This window comes from Hyla sarda, chromosome 3, assembly GCF_029499605.1.
Source record: "Hyla sarda isolate aHylSar1 chromosome 3, aHylSar1.hap1, whole genome shotgun sequence".
In the NCBI taxonomy this organism is placed as follows: domain Eukaryota; kingdom Metazoa; phylum Chordata; class Amphibia; order Anura; family Hylidae; genus Hyla; species Hyla sarda.
The window spans coordinates 17,411,460-17,428,019 of record NC_079191.1 but is presented as its reverse complement, the minus strand read 5'-3'; the positions used below and the strand labels follow the sequence as shown (position 1 = coordinate 17,428,019).

The 16,560-nt window shown below is 42.4% G+C and overlaps 1 protein-coding gene across 3 annotated transcripts in view; it reads left to right on the top strand.

Annotated features, from left to right (window-relative positions):
- Window positions 1-16,560, top strand: part of KIF13B (kinesin family member 13B) — a 235,107-nt gene that overhangs the window by 141,656 nt on the left and 76,891 nt on the right. For all 3 annotated transcript variants that reach the window (XR_008890892.1, XM_056563817.1, XM_056563818.1), the window contains exons 22-24: window positions 3,596-3,769; window positions 9,489-9,646; window positions 12,747-12,879. Coding sequence is in view for 2 of the 3 variants with exons in the window: in XM_056563817.1 (XP_056419792.1) it covers window positions 3,596-3,769; window positions 9,489-9,646; window positions 12,747-12,879 (465 nt within the window). In the remaining variant the exon portion in view is untranslated. The remainder of the gene's footprint in view (window positions 1-3,595; window positions 3,770-9,488; window positions 9,647-12,746; window positions 12,880-16,560) is intronic.

The window sequence follows — 16,560 nt, the reverse complement described above, 5'->3', positions numbered from 1 at the left end:
TCAAATGAGAGGAGGCCCACACCGGAAGTTCTCTGTAGGGTTATGTCAGTGTTTTCCAACCAGGGTGCCTCCAGCTGTTTCAAAACTAAAACTCCCAGCATGCCCGGACAGCCTGTGGCTGTCCGTGCATGCTGGGAGTTGTAGGTTTGCAACAGCTTGACGCACCCCGGTTGGAAAACAGTGGGTTAGGTCATGGCCTGCATACCATGGAAGGAGACCCCTTTACAGGTTAGCCATAAAAGGCCACTATGAGAGAGTCCATAATGTGATGCTTTATACAGAGATTATCCTGTATTAGGGTATTAGCTCTGATAGGCGGACAGCTTCTTATACTGTTAAGCTGAGACTAGCTGGTTCCTTTAGTCGTAATGGGGGTTATCCAAGATTGGAACAAACAGCACCACTCTTGTTCTCAGTTTATGTGTGGTATTGCAGCTCACTTCTATTAAAGTAGATGAAGTCCATATGTAATACCTGAAACAACCTGAGGACAGATATAGCACTGTTTTTGAAAGAAAGTAACTATATATTTCTAATCCTGGATAACTTCTTTAAGCAACAAAGCATCCTATAAATCTACTCAGTATTGTAAACGTGACTTTAGTAGGTTCCAGCCAAGTGGACCGTAGTGTATTAGTATCATGAAGTAGTAGGAGACATAGTAGTAGTTGTATTAGTAGATGTAGGAGTAGTAGTTGTATGAGTAGTAGTTGTATTGTAGATGTAGGAGTAGTGGACATAGTAGTAGTTGTATTAGTAGATGTAGTAGTTGTATTAGTAGATGTAGTAGTAGTAGTTGTATTAGTAGATGTAGGAGTAGTAGATGTATTAGTAGATGTAGGAGTAGTAGATGTATTAGTAGATGTAGGAGTAGTAGTTGTATTAGTAGATGTAGGAGTAGTAGATGTAGGAGTAGATGTAGTAGTTGTATTGTAGATGTAGGAGTAGTAGTTGTATTGTAGATGTAGGAGTAGTGGACATAGTAGTAGTTGTATTAGTAGATGTAGTAGTTGTATTAGTAGATGTAGGAGTAATAGTTGTATTAGTAGATGTAGGAGTAGTAGTTGTATTAGTAGATGTAGGAGTAGGAGTTGTATTAGTAGATGTAGGAGTAATAGTTGTATTAAAAGATGTAGGAGTAGTAGTTGTATTAGTAGATGTAGGAGTAGTAGTTGTAGTAGTAGATGTAGGAGTAGTAGTTGTAGTAGTAGATGTAGGAGTAGTAGTTGTAGTAGTAGATGTAGGAGTAGTAGTTGTATTAGTAGATGTAGGAGTAGTAGTTGTATTAGTAGATGTAGGAGTAGTAGTTGTATTAGTAGATGTAGGAGTAGTAGTTGTATGAGTAGTAGTTGTATTAGTAGATGTAGGAGTAGAAGTTGTATTAGTAGATGTAGGAGTAGAAGTTGTATTAGTAGATGTAGGAGTAGTAGTTGTATTAGTAGATGTAGGAGTAGTAGTTGTATTAGTAGATGTAGGAGTAATAGTTGTATTAGTAGATGTAGGAGTAGTAGTTGTATTAGTAGATGTAGGAGTAATAGTTGTATTAAAAAATGTAGGAGTAGTAGTTGTATTAGTAGATGTAGTAGTTGTATTAGTAGATGTAGTAGTTGTATTAGTAGATGTAGGAGTAGTAGTTGTATTAGTAGATGTAGGAGTAGTAGTTGTATTAGTAGATGTAGTAGTTGTATTAGTAGATGTAGGAGTAGTAGTTGTAGTAGTAGATGTAGGAGTAGTAGTTGTATTAGTAGATGTAGGAGTAGTAGTTGTATTAGTAGATGTAGGAGTAGTAGTTGTATTAGTAGATGTAGGAGTAGTAGTTGTATTAGTAGATGTAGGAGTAGTAGTTGTATTAGTAGATGTAGGAGTAGTAGTTGTATTAGTAGATGTAGGAGTAGTAGTTGTATTAGTAGATGTAGTAGTTGTATTAGTAGATGTAGGAGTTGTATTAGTAGATGTAGGAGTAGTAGTTGTATTAGTAGATGTAGGAGTAGTAGTTGTATTAGTAGATGTAGGAGTAATAGTTGTATTAGAAGATGTAGGAGTAGTAGTTGTATTAGTAGATGTAGGAGTAGTAGTTGTATTAGTAGATGTAGGAGTAGTAGACGTAGTAGTGGTATTAGTAGATGTAGGAGTAGTAGTGGTATTAGTAGATGTAGGAGTAGTAGACATAGTAGTAGTTGTATTAGTAGATGTAGGAGTAGTAGTTGTATTAGTAGATGTAGGAGTAGTAGTTGTATTAGTAGATGTAGGAGTAGTAGACATAGTAGTAGTTGTATTAGTAGATGTAGGAGTAGTGGTTGTAGTAGTAGATGTAGAAGTAGTGGTTGTAGTAGTAGATGTTGGAGTAGTAGTTGTATTAGTAGATGTAGGAGTAGTAGTTGTATTAGTAGATGTAGGAGTAGTAGTTGTATTAGTAGATGTAGGAGTAGTAGACATAGTAGTAGTTGTATTAGTAGATGTAGGAGTAGTGGTTGTAGTAGTAGATGTAGGAGTAGTGGTTGTAGTAGTAGATGTAGAAGTAGTGGTTGTAGTAGTAGATGTTGGAGTAGTAGTTGTATTAGTAGATGTAGGAGTAGTAGTTGTAGTTGTATTAGTAGATGTAGGAGTAGTAGTTGTATTAGTAGATGTAGGAGTAGTAGTTGTATTAGTAGATGTAGGAGTAGTAGTTGTATTAGTAGATGTAGGAGTAGTAGACATAGTAGTAGTTGTATTAGTAGATGTAGGAGTAGTGGTTGTAATAGTAGATGTAGGAGTAGTGGTTGTAGTAGTAGATGTAGAAGTAGTGGTTGTAGTAGTAGATGTTGGAGTAGTAGTTGTATTAGTAGATGTAGGAGTAGTGGTTGTAGTAGTAGATGTAGGCGTAGTGGTTGTAGTAGTAGATGTAGGAGTAGTGGTTGTAGTAGTAGATGTAGGAGTAGTGGTTGTAGTAGTAGATGTAGGAGTAGTGGTTGTAGTAGTAGATGTTGGAGTAGTGGTTGTATTAGTAGATGTAGGAGTAGTAGTTGTATTAGTAGATGTAGGAGTAGTAGTTGTATTAGTAGATGTAGGAGTAGTAGACATAGTAGTAGTTGTATTAGTAGATGTAGGAGTAGTGGTTGTAGTAGTAGATGTAGGAGTAGTGGTTGTAGTAGTAGATGTAGGAGTAGTGGTTGTAGTAGTAGATGTAGGAGTAGTGGTTGTAGTAGTAGATGTAGGAGTAGTGGTTGTAGTAGTAGATGTAGAAGTAGTGGTTGTAGTAGTAGATGTAGGCGTAGTGGTTGTAGTAGTAGATGTAGGAGTAGTGGTTGTAGTAGTAGATGTAGGAGTAGTGGTTGTAGTAGTGGTTGTAGTAGTAGATGTTGGAGTAGTGGTTGTATTAGTAGATGTAGGAGTAGTAGTTTTATTAGTAGATGTAGGAGTAGTAGTGGTATTAGTAGATGTAGGAGTAGTAGTTGTATTAGTAGATGTAGGAGTAGTAGTTGTATTAGTAGATGTAGGAGTAGTAGTGGTATTAGTAGATGTAGGAGTAGTAGACATAGTAGTAGTAGTTGTAGTAGTAGATGATGTAGTAGTAGTAGTAGTAACACTTCTTATATTCTCTCCTGTGTCTTTTCAGGTGAAGGTCCTCCAGGCCACAGGTTTGCCGCAGCACCTTACCAACTTTGTATTCTGTCATTATACTTTCTATGATCAACCAGAGCCGATCATGGTGGCCCCTGAAGTAGACCCCAGCACCTCCTCTCCTATCAGTAAGGAACCCCAGTGCATGGTGGTCTTTGATCACTGTAAGGTGGGTACACAAAGTTCTCTTTTAATAATTTTTTTTCTTTTAGGACTGATGTTAATAAAATAAGATCATATAAAGCTTTATTTGTATTTTTTTTTCAGTGACAGACACAACTGGGGTTCTATCTTATTTAAAGGACAAAGCCATCGATAATAAACGTATCCCCCCCACCCCAACTCCAGCGAAAATTAACTTTTTTTGTTTTATGCAAAAAAAAAAGTTTAATAAAAAAAAAATTCTCATTAAAAAAATAATTTTTTTTTAGCTAGAGTTCTCCTTTACTGCATTCCTTCTTGTTTGCCGTAGGCATGCAGGGATGTGGAATTTCTATCGCCCGACGCCCCGGACTAGCAGTTTTGGGCGCCGGGCAGGTGAATTTGTCCGGCCCTTAGCCCGGCTTCGGGCAAGCAGGGCCGGACCTGACAAGTGCCGTGGCGATCTGCAGTCTGTATGGAGCGGGCACTCGACTCCTGCCCGCTCCATACTCTGCAGCCTGTGTAGCAGAGTAGGGGAGATGAGAAGCTGTGTATTTGTCTTCTCTCCCCTGCTCTGCAGACGTGCAGGGGGAGATGAAGGAGGCGTGGCTTATTTCTCCCCGTGCAGACCTGCGTCCTTTGCCTTCGCTCCCCGCACGTCTGCACGGGGAGACTGTATGCGGCGCTCTGCAGTATGTATGGAGTGGGCTCGGGATTCCTGCCCGCTCCATACTCTGCAGCCCCCGGCTGTTCTCAGTAGCCGGGGGCCGCCGCTAATAGCCAGCATGCGGCGATCGCCGCAGCTGGCTATTAACCCTTTAGATCGCAGCTGTCAAAGCTGACAGCGGCGTCTAAAGGGACATGTGAACGCTCCCTGGTGGGCTAGTGGGGTGGATCGCCCGCCCGCAGCGCGATCGCAGGGGGGTGATCCACTATGGAGGTAGCCGGAGGACTTACCTCTGCTTCCTCCAGTCCCAGCTCTGTCATTGATAGAGCATGGCTGGACCAGGCTCTATCAATGGATCACAGAGCTCACAGATTAATAGAGTTCAATAGAACTCTATTCATCTGTCTGAGGAATCTAATGATTCCTCCTATAAGTGTAATAAAGTGTTAAAAAAAAAATCATAATAAATAAAAGTTTTAATAAAAGTTTGAAAGACACACATTAACCCAGTGGTCTTCAAACTGTGCCCCTCCAGATGTTACAAAACTACAATTCCCAGCATGCCAGGACAGCCGTTGGCTGTCCGGGCATGCTGGGAGTTGTAGTTTTGCAACATCTTGAGGGCCATAGTTTGAAGACCACTGCATTAACCCCTTCCATGTTAAAAGTTCAAATCACCCCCTTTACCTATATAAAAACATGTAAACATAATAAAAATAAACCTATTCGTTATCGCTTCGTGTGTAATTGTACGACCTATTAAAATATAACATTATGTATCCCGTACGGTAAATGTAAAAAATACCAAACCACAGATTTGAAATTTTTATAATATCCCATAAAAAAAAGTAAAAAAGCGATTAAAAAGTCAGATGAATACCAAAATGGTACCGACACAAAAAACAGATTATGGCGCAAAAAATGAGCCCTCATACAGCCTGGTATGCGGGAAAAAAAATAAAGCTACAGGGGTTAAAAAATGGCAATTAAAAAAAATTAGAAAATGTTCAGAATTAGTAAAACATGACGTAAACGATACAAATCTGGTATCGCTGTAATCAGGCGCCTAAAGTATAAAACGAACATGTTATCTCAACCACAAGGTAAATGGCGCAGAAAAGAAAAACCACCAAATCTGCAAAATTATCTTTTACTATTTCAATTTCACTTCCCTTAATATATATTTATATATTTTTTTGGTTCAGAGAATATGTTATTGAAAAATTAAAAGGTGTCATTATAGTAGGTAGTTATGGCTATTATAGGGCGAGGAGGAAAAAAATCAGAGCGTAAAAGCGAAAATTGGCCGGACAAGTGGATCGTCAGGAGGGACAAGTAGATTTTGCTCCATTTTAGTCCCGTGGACAAGTAGTTTTTTATAAAATTTCCACACCCCTGGGCATGGGTAAACAGGGCTGTCAGATCTGAGACCCCTCCATATCTAAGGAGTGGCTAAGAGAGTCCAATCCATATTATTCTACTCCTTTCTTGTCACATGTAATAGAAACTCCATCAGACACCTAAAGTCATCCTCACCACCATTAACCACTTAAGGACTCAGGGTTTTTCCGTTTTTGCACTTTCGTTTTTTCCTCCTTACCTTTTAAAAATCATAACCCTTTCAATTTTCCACCTAAAAATCCATATTATGGCTTATTTTTTGCGTCACCAATTCTACTTTGCAGTGACATTAGTCATTTTACCCAAAAATGCACAGCGAAACGGGAAAAAAAATCATTGTGCGACAAAATCGAAGAAAAAACGCCATTTTGTAGCTATTGGGGGCTTCCGTTTCTACGCAGTGCATATTTCGGTAAAAATGACACCTTAACATTATTCTGTAGGTCCATACAGTTATAATGATCCCCTACTTATATAGGTTTGATATTGTCGCACTTCTGGAAAAAATCATAACTACATGCAGGAAAATTTATACGTTTAAAAATGTCATCTTCTGACCCCTATAACTTTTTTATTTTTCCACGTACAGGGCGGTATGAGGGCTCATTTTTTGTGCCGTGATCTGACGTTTTTATCGGTATGATTTTTGTTTTGATCAGACTTTTTGATCACTTTTTATTCATTTTTTAATGGTATAAAAAGTGACCAAAATACGCTTTTTTGGACTTTGGAATTTTTTTGCGCGTACGCCATTGACCGTGTGGTTTAATTAATGAAATATTTTTATAGTTCGGACATTTATGCACGCGGCAATACCACATATGTTTGTTTATTTTTTTTTTACACTGTTTAATTTTTTTTATGGGAAAAGGGGGGTGATTCAAACTTTTATTAGGGAAGGGGTTAAAGGACCTTTTATTAACACTTTTTTTTTTTACATTTTTTTTGCAGTGTTGTAGGTCCCATAGGGACACTGATCATTGTTATCCCATAGGGACCTATAACACTGCATACACTGATCTCTTATACTAATCATTATTATCCCATAGGGACCTATAACACTGCACACACTGATCTCTTATACCGATCATTATTATCCCATAGGGACCTATAACACTGCACACACTGATCTCTTAAACTGATCATTGTTATCCCATAGGGACCTATAACACTGCACACACTGATCTCTTATGCTGATCATTGTTATCCCATAGGGACCTATAACACTGCACACACTGATCTTTTACACAGATCACAGGCGTGTATTAACACGCCTGTGATCAGTGTTATCAGCGCTTGACTGCTCCTGCCTGGATCTCAGGCACGGAGCAGTCATTCGCCGATCGGACACCGGAGGAGGCAGGTAAGGGCCCTCCCGGTGTCCGGTCAGCTGTTCGGGATGCCGCGATTTCACAGCGGCGGTCCCGAACAGCCCGACTGAGCAGCCGGGTCACTTTCGCTTTAGAAGCGCTTGACCGCCGCTTCTAAAGGGTTAATACCGCACATCGCCGCGATCGGCGATGTGTAGTATTAGCCGCGGGTTCCGGCCGTTGATGAGCGCCGGGACCGACGCCATATGATGCGGGATCGCGGCGCGATCCCGCTTCATATCGCGGGAGCCGACGCAGGACGTAAATATACGTCCTGCGTCGTTAAGGGGTTAAAGGGGTACTCCAGTGAAAAACCTTTTTTTATGCTTTTAAATCAACTGGTGCCAGTAAGTTAAACAGATATGTAAATTGCAGCAATTGAAAAGATGAATGGCACTCACCAGTCTCGTAGTGTAACAAACGTGTTTTATTCCATATAGTGCAACATAGTAACAGGCAAGGCAAGGGAGGACTCGGATGCCGTCCATGTAGCGTTGATAGCTATTTCGTGCGCAAAGCGCACTTCCTCGGACCACTCCTAAATTACTTCTATAAAATAATCCTTCCAGTACTTATTAGCTGCTGAATACTGCAGAGGAAATTATTTTCCTTTTGGATTTCTTTTCTGTCTGTCCACAATGCTCTCTGCTGACACCTCTGTCCGTGTCAGGAACTGTCCAGAGCAGGAGACAAATCCCCATAGCAAACATATGCTGCTCTGGACAGTTCCTAAAATGGACAGACATGTCAGTAGAGAGCACTGTGGTCAGACAGAAAAGAAAAGAACTTCCTGTGGAGCATTTAGCAGCTGAGAAGTACTGGAAGGATTAAGATTTTTTTTAATAGAAGTAATTTACAAACCTGTTTTAAGTTTTTTTGCACCAGTTGATTTATAAAAAAATTAAATAAAAATGTTTTCTATGGGAGTACCTCTTAATCCCTACCACTTTAGAACATTGTTCTTCTAAATTCTCTAACTTGCGTGTTTAGTTGGGAATACTCCAGCTTTTGTCCACCATTTTTATTGTGGAAATCTGTGTCTGCAGCCAATAGTTTTGGTAACTACATGTCCCCTTTATCCTGCCTTTACATAAAAAGCTGTGTCAGGTAACATTTCTTTTAGCTATAGTTATATAAATGATTTAAAAATGTTAACTATTCCTAATGGAGAGCAACAGATGCACAGGGAAGGAGGCATACTGTGCGGAACAGCAGCATGTTATGGGCCATATATAATCTCCAATCCACCGCAGGAAGGGGCTAAGATGGCTGGTTGGTATTAACATCATCTACTGTAGTGGTCTCCAAACTGGCCCTCCTGATTTGAGCGAACTTACAGTAAATTCGATTCGTCACGAACTTCTCGGCTCGGCAGTTGATGACTTATCCTGCATAAATTAGTAAAGCTTTCAGGTGCTCCCGTGGGCTGGAAAAGGTGGATACAGTCCTAGGAGACGCTTTCTTAGGACTGTATTCACCTTTTCCAGCCCACCGGAGAACCGAAAGCTGAACTAATTTATGCAGGAAAAGTCATCAACTGCCGAGCTGAGAAGTTTGTGACGAATCGAATTTACTGTAAGTTCGCTCATCTCTACTCCTGATCCGGGCGTGCCCGGACAGCCGTTGTAGTTTTGCAACATCTGGAGGGCCACAGTTTGGAGACCACTACAGTAGATGATTCCCGTACCACCATTGTAGTTTTGCAACATCTGAAGGGCCAAAGTTTGGAGACCACTACAGTAGATGATTCCCGTACAGCCATTGTAGTTTTGCAACATCTGAAGGGCCACAGTTTGGAGACCACTACAGTAGATGATTCCCGGACAGCCGTTGTAGTTTTGCAACATCTGGAGGGCCACAGTTTGGAGACCACTACAGTAGATGATTCCCGTACAGCCGTTGTAGTTTTGCAACATCTGGAGGGCCACAGTTTGGAGACCACTACAGTAGATGATGCCCGGACAGGCGTTGTAGTTTTGCAACATCTGGAGGGCCACAGTTTGGAGACAACTACAGTAGATGATGCCCGGACAGGCGTTGTAGTTTTGCAACATCTGAAGGGCCACAGTTTGGAGACCACTGGTCTACAGAATGTAGGAGAAGATGGGAAAGAAGAATGACTCTGACTAGGTAGATTTGTGGTTATCACTCAATGTCTACCAGGGTGGTCCAGACATGTTCTGTGTTACAGATAAGAGACAACATTGGCCTCGGAAAGTGTTACCGTTGTTGACTATATCCATTCTAAACGTTTATCGTCTGGTCAATTTTTCTCGCCCTTATTCACTTCATTTCTCTTTGCCTCTTAGGAGTTTTCTGTCAACATCTCAGAAGATTTCCTGGATTATTTAGCCGAGGGGGCTTTGGCCATCGAAGTTTATGGACACAAAGCGAGTGACCCCCGTAAAAATCCTGCCCTGTGGGATCTGGGAATAATCCAGGCAAAAACACGCAGTTTACGAGACAGGTGAGCCTGGTGTGTTTACCGCCCGTATCCTTGTCTTTTGCAGCCTGGTAGTGGCTCCTGGTTGGCATTATAAGTGGATTATTTACCGCCAGCAACATGCATGTAGCTATAAATGTTTGATTGTTTTTATATACAGTCATGGCCGTAAATGTTGGCTTTCCTGAAATTTTCCTAGAAAATGTTGTATTTCTCACAGAAAAGGATTGCAGTAACACAGGCTTTGCTATACACATGTTTATTCCCTTTGTGTGTATTGGAACGAAACCAAAAAAGGGAGGAAAAAAAGCAAATTGGACATAATGCCACCAAACTCCAAATATGGGCTGGTTAGAATTATTGGCACCCTTTCAAAATTTGGGGAAAAATAAGATTGTTTCAAGCATGTGATGCTCCTTTAAACTCACCTGGAGCAAGTAACAGGTGTGGGCAATATAAAAATCACACCTGAAAGCAGATTAAAAGGAGAGAAGTTCACTTAGTCTTTGCATTGCGTGTCTGTGTGTGCCACACTAAGCATGGACAACAGAATGAGGAAAAGAGAACTGTCTGAGGACTTGAGAACCAAAATTGTGGGAAAATATCAACAATCTCAAGGTTACAAATCCATCTCCAGGGATCTAGATTTGCCTTTGTCCACAGTGTGCAACATTATCAAGAAGTTTACAACCCATGGCATTGTAGCTAATCTCCCTGGGTGTAGACGGAAGAGAAAAATTGATGAAAGGTGTCAATGCAGGATAGTCCGGATGGTGGATAAGCAGCCCCAAACAAGTTCCAAAGATATTCAAGCTGTCTTGCAGTCTCAGGGAGCATCAGTCGACATTTAAATTAAATGAAACTCTATGGCAGGAGACCCAGGAGGACCCCACTATGGAGGAGACCCAGGAGGACCCCACTATGAAGGAGACCCAGGAGGACCCCATTATGGAGGAGACCCAGGAGGACCCCACTATGGAGGAGACCCAGGAGGACCCCACTGCTGACACAGAGACATAAAAAAGCAAGACTACATTCGGCCAAAATGAACTTGAGTAAGGCTGCATTCGCACCTCGTTTTCAGCCCACGGTTGCCGGATCTGGCTGGGAGGGGAAAACCGGGCACTCCTGTACCCCAGCAGTACCGTCACTGAAATCTATTTACTTTAATGAGCCGACCGGAGTCAAACGGTGACTCCTTTCGATTCCTTTTCGACCTGTATGCGGTTTCCTGACCGGACCTAAAATCATAGTATACTATGGTTTTAGGTCCGGTCACAAAACCGGATACGGGTCAAAAATGAGCCGACCGGAGTCACCGTATGACTCCGGTCAGCTCATTAAAGTAAATGGATTTCAGCGCCGGTCCGGCTGGGGTACAGGAATGCCCGGTTTTCCCCTCCCCCAGCCAGATCCGGCAACCGTAGACTGAAAACGGGGTGTGAATGCAGTCTATGCCAAAATCCTTCTGGGAAATAGTCTTTTGGACAGATGAGACCAAGATAGAGCTTTATGGTAAAATACATCATTCTACTGTTTACTGAAAACGCAATGAGGCCTACAAAGAAAAAACACAGTACCTACAGTGACATATGGTGGAGGTCAATGATGTTTTGGGTTGTTTTGCTGCCTCTGACACTGGGGGCCTTGAATGTGTACAAGACATCATGAAATCTGAGGATTGCCAATGGATTTTGGGTCGCACTGTACAGCCCAGTGTCAGAAAGCTGGGTTTGCATCCGAGATCTTGGGTCTTTCAGCAGGACAATGACCCCAAACATACGTCAAAAAGCCCCCAGAAATGGATGGCAACAAAGCGCTGGAGAGTTCTGAAGTGGCAGCAATAAGTCCAGATCTAAATCCCATTGAGAAATCTTAAAATTGCTGTTGGGAAAAGGCGCCCTTCCAATAAGAGAGACCTGGAGCAGTTTGTAAAGGAAGAGTCCAACATTCCGGCTGAGAGGTGTAAGAAGCTTATTGATGGTTATAGGAAGACACTGATTTCAGTTATTTTTTTCCAAAGGGTGTGCAACCAAATATTAAGTTAAGGGTTCCAATAATTTTGTCCAGCCCATTTTTGGAGTTTGGTGACATTATGTCCAATTTGCTTTTTTCCCTCCCTTTTTTGGTTTAGTTCCAATACACACAAAGGGAATAAACATGTGTATAGCAAAACATGTGTTACTGCTATAAAATAAAATAAACAATATTTCTAATATACTTTGTTTAAAAAAAAAAAATGAAGTTTTCCATTTTTTATTTGTGCTTAAAAAAAGCTCAAGAGCACATTTTTCCCACATCTCATTCACAGACTTCGGAAGTGCAGCTCAAACACAGGAAGTGCAGCCTGGAGTGCTGAGGGGGGGGGGGGGGTGTCCAGCCTCATTCAATCATAGCTCCTCTCACACTTCACTGACATTTGCTGTTGTTAGACACACACCCCTCAGCACTCCAGGCTGCACTTCCTGTGTTTTTTGGCTTCAGTCCTAAGTCTGTGTATAAGATGGGGGGGAAATGTGCTCTTGAGCTTTTTTAAGCAAAAATAAAACAGAGAAAACTTTTTTTTTTTTTTTAACAAAGTATATAATAAATATTTTGTATTTACTATAAGGAGTGCAATGGCAAAAATTAGTTTTAATGAGAGTGACCCTTTAAAGGGGTCCTCCACCCCTAGACATCTTATCCCCTATCCAAAGGATAGGGGATAAGATGTCTGATCGTGGGGGTCCCAAAGCATGGGGCACCCACCTGTTTCTTGTCCGGAAGCGCAGGAGGGTCTGGGTCGCGACCACTGGAACGGAAGTCCGTGACGTCACTACTCCGCCCCCGTGTGATGTCACTCCCCGCCCCTCAATGCAAGTCTATGGGCGGAGTCGTGACGTCACGGACTTCAGTTCCCGTGGTCGCAGACCCTCCAGCGCTTCCGGACAAGAAACAGGTGGGTGCCGCATGCTATATTGCGGGGGTCCCCAGCGGCGGGACCCCCGCGATCAGACATCTTATCCCCTATCCTTTGGATAAAGGGAAAAGATGTCTAGGGGTGGAGTACCCCTTTAAGCATAATAAATAATGGGAAAAGAGAATGGGAGGCTTACTTATTTAGTCCATACATGTTTGCTCTCAGGTGGAGTGAAGTTACCCGGAAGGTTGAGTTGTGGGTCCAGATCTTAGAACTGAATGAAAATGGCGAGTTTTGTCCTGTCGAAGTCATCGCTGCCAAAGATGTGCAAACAGGAGGCATCTACCAGCTGAGACAGGTATGACACCCAAATATCAGACCAATCCGCTCCACCCTGCCCCCTGCTGGAGGTCTTTTACTGCTAAAGGGGCGATACCAAGTAAGTAACACTTTAAGGGGTTTATCCCAAGATTGTCCAGGGCAAGTACAGGGTTCGGCTATTTCTGCTCAGGCCGCATTGGCGTCAATAAGGACTTCGCTCGGAATCTCCGCCCAGGACTTCTCCATCCCAGATTCCATAGTGTGAACGGGCCCTTTTATAATTTATCTAACAATTTTGTAACATTGTCCCGGATTCAGTCCCACATTGTTTTCAGGCCCTGTTCACATCTGCATTGCGGCTTCCAATTGGCAGCGGTTTATCTCCCCTACATGAAAAGGGTCGAACGGTTGAAAATCCAATATGCCCGATCCTTCTTTCTCCTGACATCTGTAGAGCAGTGTTTCCCAAACAGGGTGCCTCCAGCTGTTGCAAAACTTCAACTTCCAGAATGCCCGGACAGCCAAAGGCTGTCCGGGCATGCTGGAAGGTGTAGTTTTGCAACAGCTGGAGGCACCCTGTTTGGGAAACACTGCTGTAGAGTCAAAAGGTCTTCATACACATTAGATGGTTTACCAGTCTTATCTATTATGTGTGGTTAGCTTTGTATGTGTATCCTATGATATCAGCCTATTTCTGGGGGTTACAACTTGTGGATTTCCCCCCAACAATGGGCTGACCATGGGGGAAAGGGTTGTCCTAGTGGGATAACACAGCATTTAAAGCAGTGGTTCTCAACCTTTTTTTGCCTGAGTACCCCTTGACAGTCCATTCCCAAAAATTTGTACCCCCATATTAGAGACCTTTTGTAATGATAATAGTATAATTCATAAGCTTTACTTTCCTCTATAACAGGCCCCCTGTTCCTCTCCCCAGTCCCCCGATTTACAGGTGAACAGGTGGCGTCTTCTTTAACCGGAGTTGTTTACTTTTCTTCACTATCTGGCCTAGACCGTCATTAAGATTTCTCCCATACAAGACTTCTCCACAGAACCAGCCAAACAAACATTTTTGGCTTCTTTCTGTAGTACAATATCCACCTACTTACAAACTCCCCTTGTTTATAGTCACACACAGTAATAGTACTCGCTTTGCGTCCCCATAAGGTTGTTAGGCCCCCTCTGTGCCCCCAAATATAGCTGTAGGCCCCCAAACTGCCCCCATATATAGTTGTAGGCCACCATACTCATACTGTCCCTCTTTGTGTCCCCATAAGGTTGTTAGCCCCCTCTGTGCCCCCAAATATAGCTGTAGGCCCCCAAACTGCCCCCATATATAGTTGTAGGTTACCATACTGTCCCGCTTTGTTGCTCCACTGCTCCTCTGGTCTGGGGACCTATTGATATGGCTCATAGTAGCAGGTCCCTGGTCTGCAGGGGCAGTGGAGAAACAAAGCTGATGGTAGTTACTGCACACAGCAGCCCCGTGCCCGCGTTTCCCCTTTGCTGTCCTCCTGCTCCGCTCCTCGGTGCAATGACGTCAGCCTACCATTTCTTTCAATGTGGTCCAGACCAGTAACCAGTGGCCGTGGCTGCCAGGTTAAGAACCACTGATTTAAAGAGTACCTGTCATGATCTTTTTAAGGGAAAACGGTCACCAGTTCCGCTGCACTATAACCTGATAAACCAGGTTATAGTGCGGGTGAACAGGAGACCGTTGTGTGGTCTCTGACTGCTATACCTAACTGCAGTCCGGAGTCCCGATCCTCCGAAGGTCCCCCTCTTCCAGCGCTGACTTGCGCTTTGAGGCGGGCCCGCCAGCTAGGATTAAAGCGTACCTGTCATAGTGCAAAAAAAAGTGATCTGTTACTCAGGACCTAATCCTGATCATGTGCATATAATTTTTATGTGTCTAGGACCTATATATCCAGAGATATAAACATTTATCTGCTGGTGAGTCACTTTTTCATTGTGCAGGCTGGAGGGGGCGTGTCAGTCTGTCTCCCTCACAGGAGCAAGCCTGGGCAGTCAGCCAATCAGTACTCTCTACTCTGTAACCCTTTCCTCTTTGGTTTTATGCTGTGTCATGTGTCAGAGGAAGATACTTGGAGCTTGCCTGCAGTAATCAGAAGACATTATGGTGAATTCATAACAGGATAAAATGTATAAATATAAGAATAGATCTTTATAAAATTAGTGCAAGGATTTTTTGAGATAAAAGTACAGCATTTTTATGAAGACATGTTCTATCTGTTTTATCTTCTCCTAGTAAAGCTGGATGCTAATCAGCATAGCTGTCACTATGTGTGTCATTCATCTTTCACAGACTCCTGAATGTCTGATCAACTTCTTTGTCATTCAGGAGTCTGAGAAAGCTTTGACTATTTCAGCATGCTGGGAGTTGTAGTTTAGTAACAACTGAAGCTGCAATGTTTGTAAATAACTGTGTTAGAGCAGTGTTGCCTCCAGCTGTTTTAAAACTACTACTCCCAGCATGTCCACATATCCTTTATCTGTAGTTTTGCATACACTCAATAGAAAATCTCCTATACTGGATACCGGTATGCTTTACGGCCGGTATCCAGTATGCTGTAAAATCTAGACTAGTCTGTGGTGGATATTTTGAGCTTGAATTTCAGGTGAAAATGTACATTTTTTTTTTAACAGGTGTAAATTGTGAAATGTCATATTATAATGAGTCCTGCAATATATGAAAAGTTTTTAACAATGACAGTGCCTGTTTAAATATTCAGGAGGCGCCGATCACATGAGCGCTCAGTAGGCACAAGCTCTTACGTGACCACCGCTTATGAATATTTAAATCTAGCCGGCGGGTCCGCCTCAAAGCGCAAGTCAGCGCTGGAAGAGGGAGACCTTTGCAGATCGGTATAGCAGTCAGAGACCCCGCATCGGTCTCCTGTTCACCCGCACTATAACCCCATGTATCTGGTTATAGTGCGGGGGAACTGGTGACCGTTTTCATTAAAATTTTATAATCATCCCAATTCACTGCCCCCATCATGATAAACCACCCCCTGCCTTTATTTTTATTATTTGTTAGTTTTCTACCTTGATATTGCTCTGTATTTTCGTCTGTCAGATTCACAGACTGGGAAAGGGTGTTCCCCAGCAGGCGTGACATCATCTGAAGCCATACAGGGGAGAACTTCCTCCCTCTCTGCTACACACAGCTCAGAGCAGTTCAGTGTGAGATGAGCTATGATTGGATAAGGCTGCACACACCCCTCTCAGCATTTCCTGATTTTGGACTTCTGCCAGGCCAGCAGGAGTCCAAAGTCTGTGCAAGAGATGGGGGGGAAATGTGCTCTGGACAAGTAGGGAGACACCTAGTGGCAGATTTTAAACACAAATAAAACATAGAAAATGTAAAAATTTTTTTTTTTTTTTTAACAAAGTAAATTAGAAAGATTTTTTATTTACCATAAGGAGTTCAATAGCAAAAAATGTTTTAATGACAGTGCCCATTTAAGGGGTTATACCAATATTCAAAGTTATTACCTATGCACACATAGCTGATCAGTGCAGGTCCCAGCAGTCAGAAGTGCCGTAGATCAGTCGTTTCCAAACTGTGGACCTCCAGCTGTTGCAAAACTACCACTCCCAGCATGCCCAGACAGCCAGCGGCTGTCTGGGCATGCTGGGAGTTGTAGTTTTGCAACAGCTGAATGTACATGGTTTGGAGATCACTGCAATAGATAGT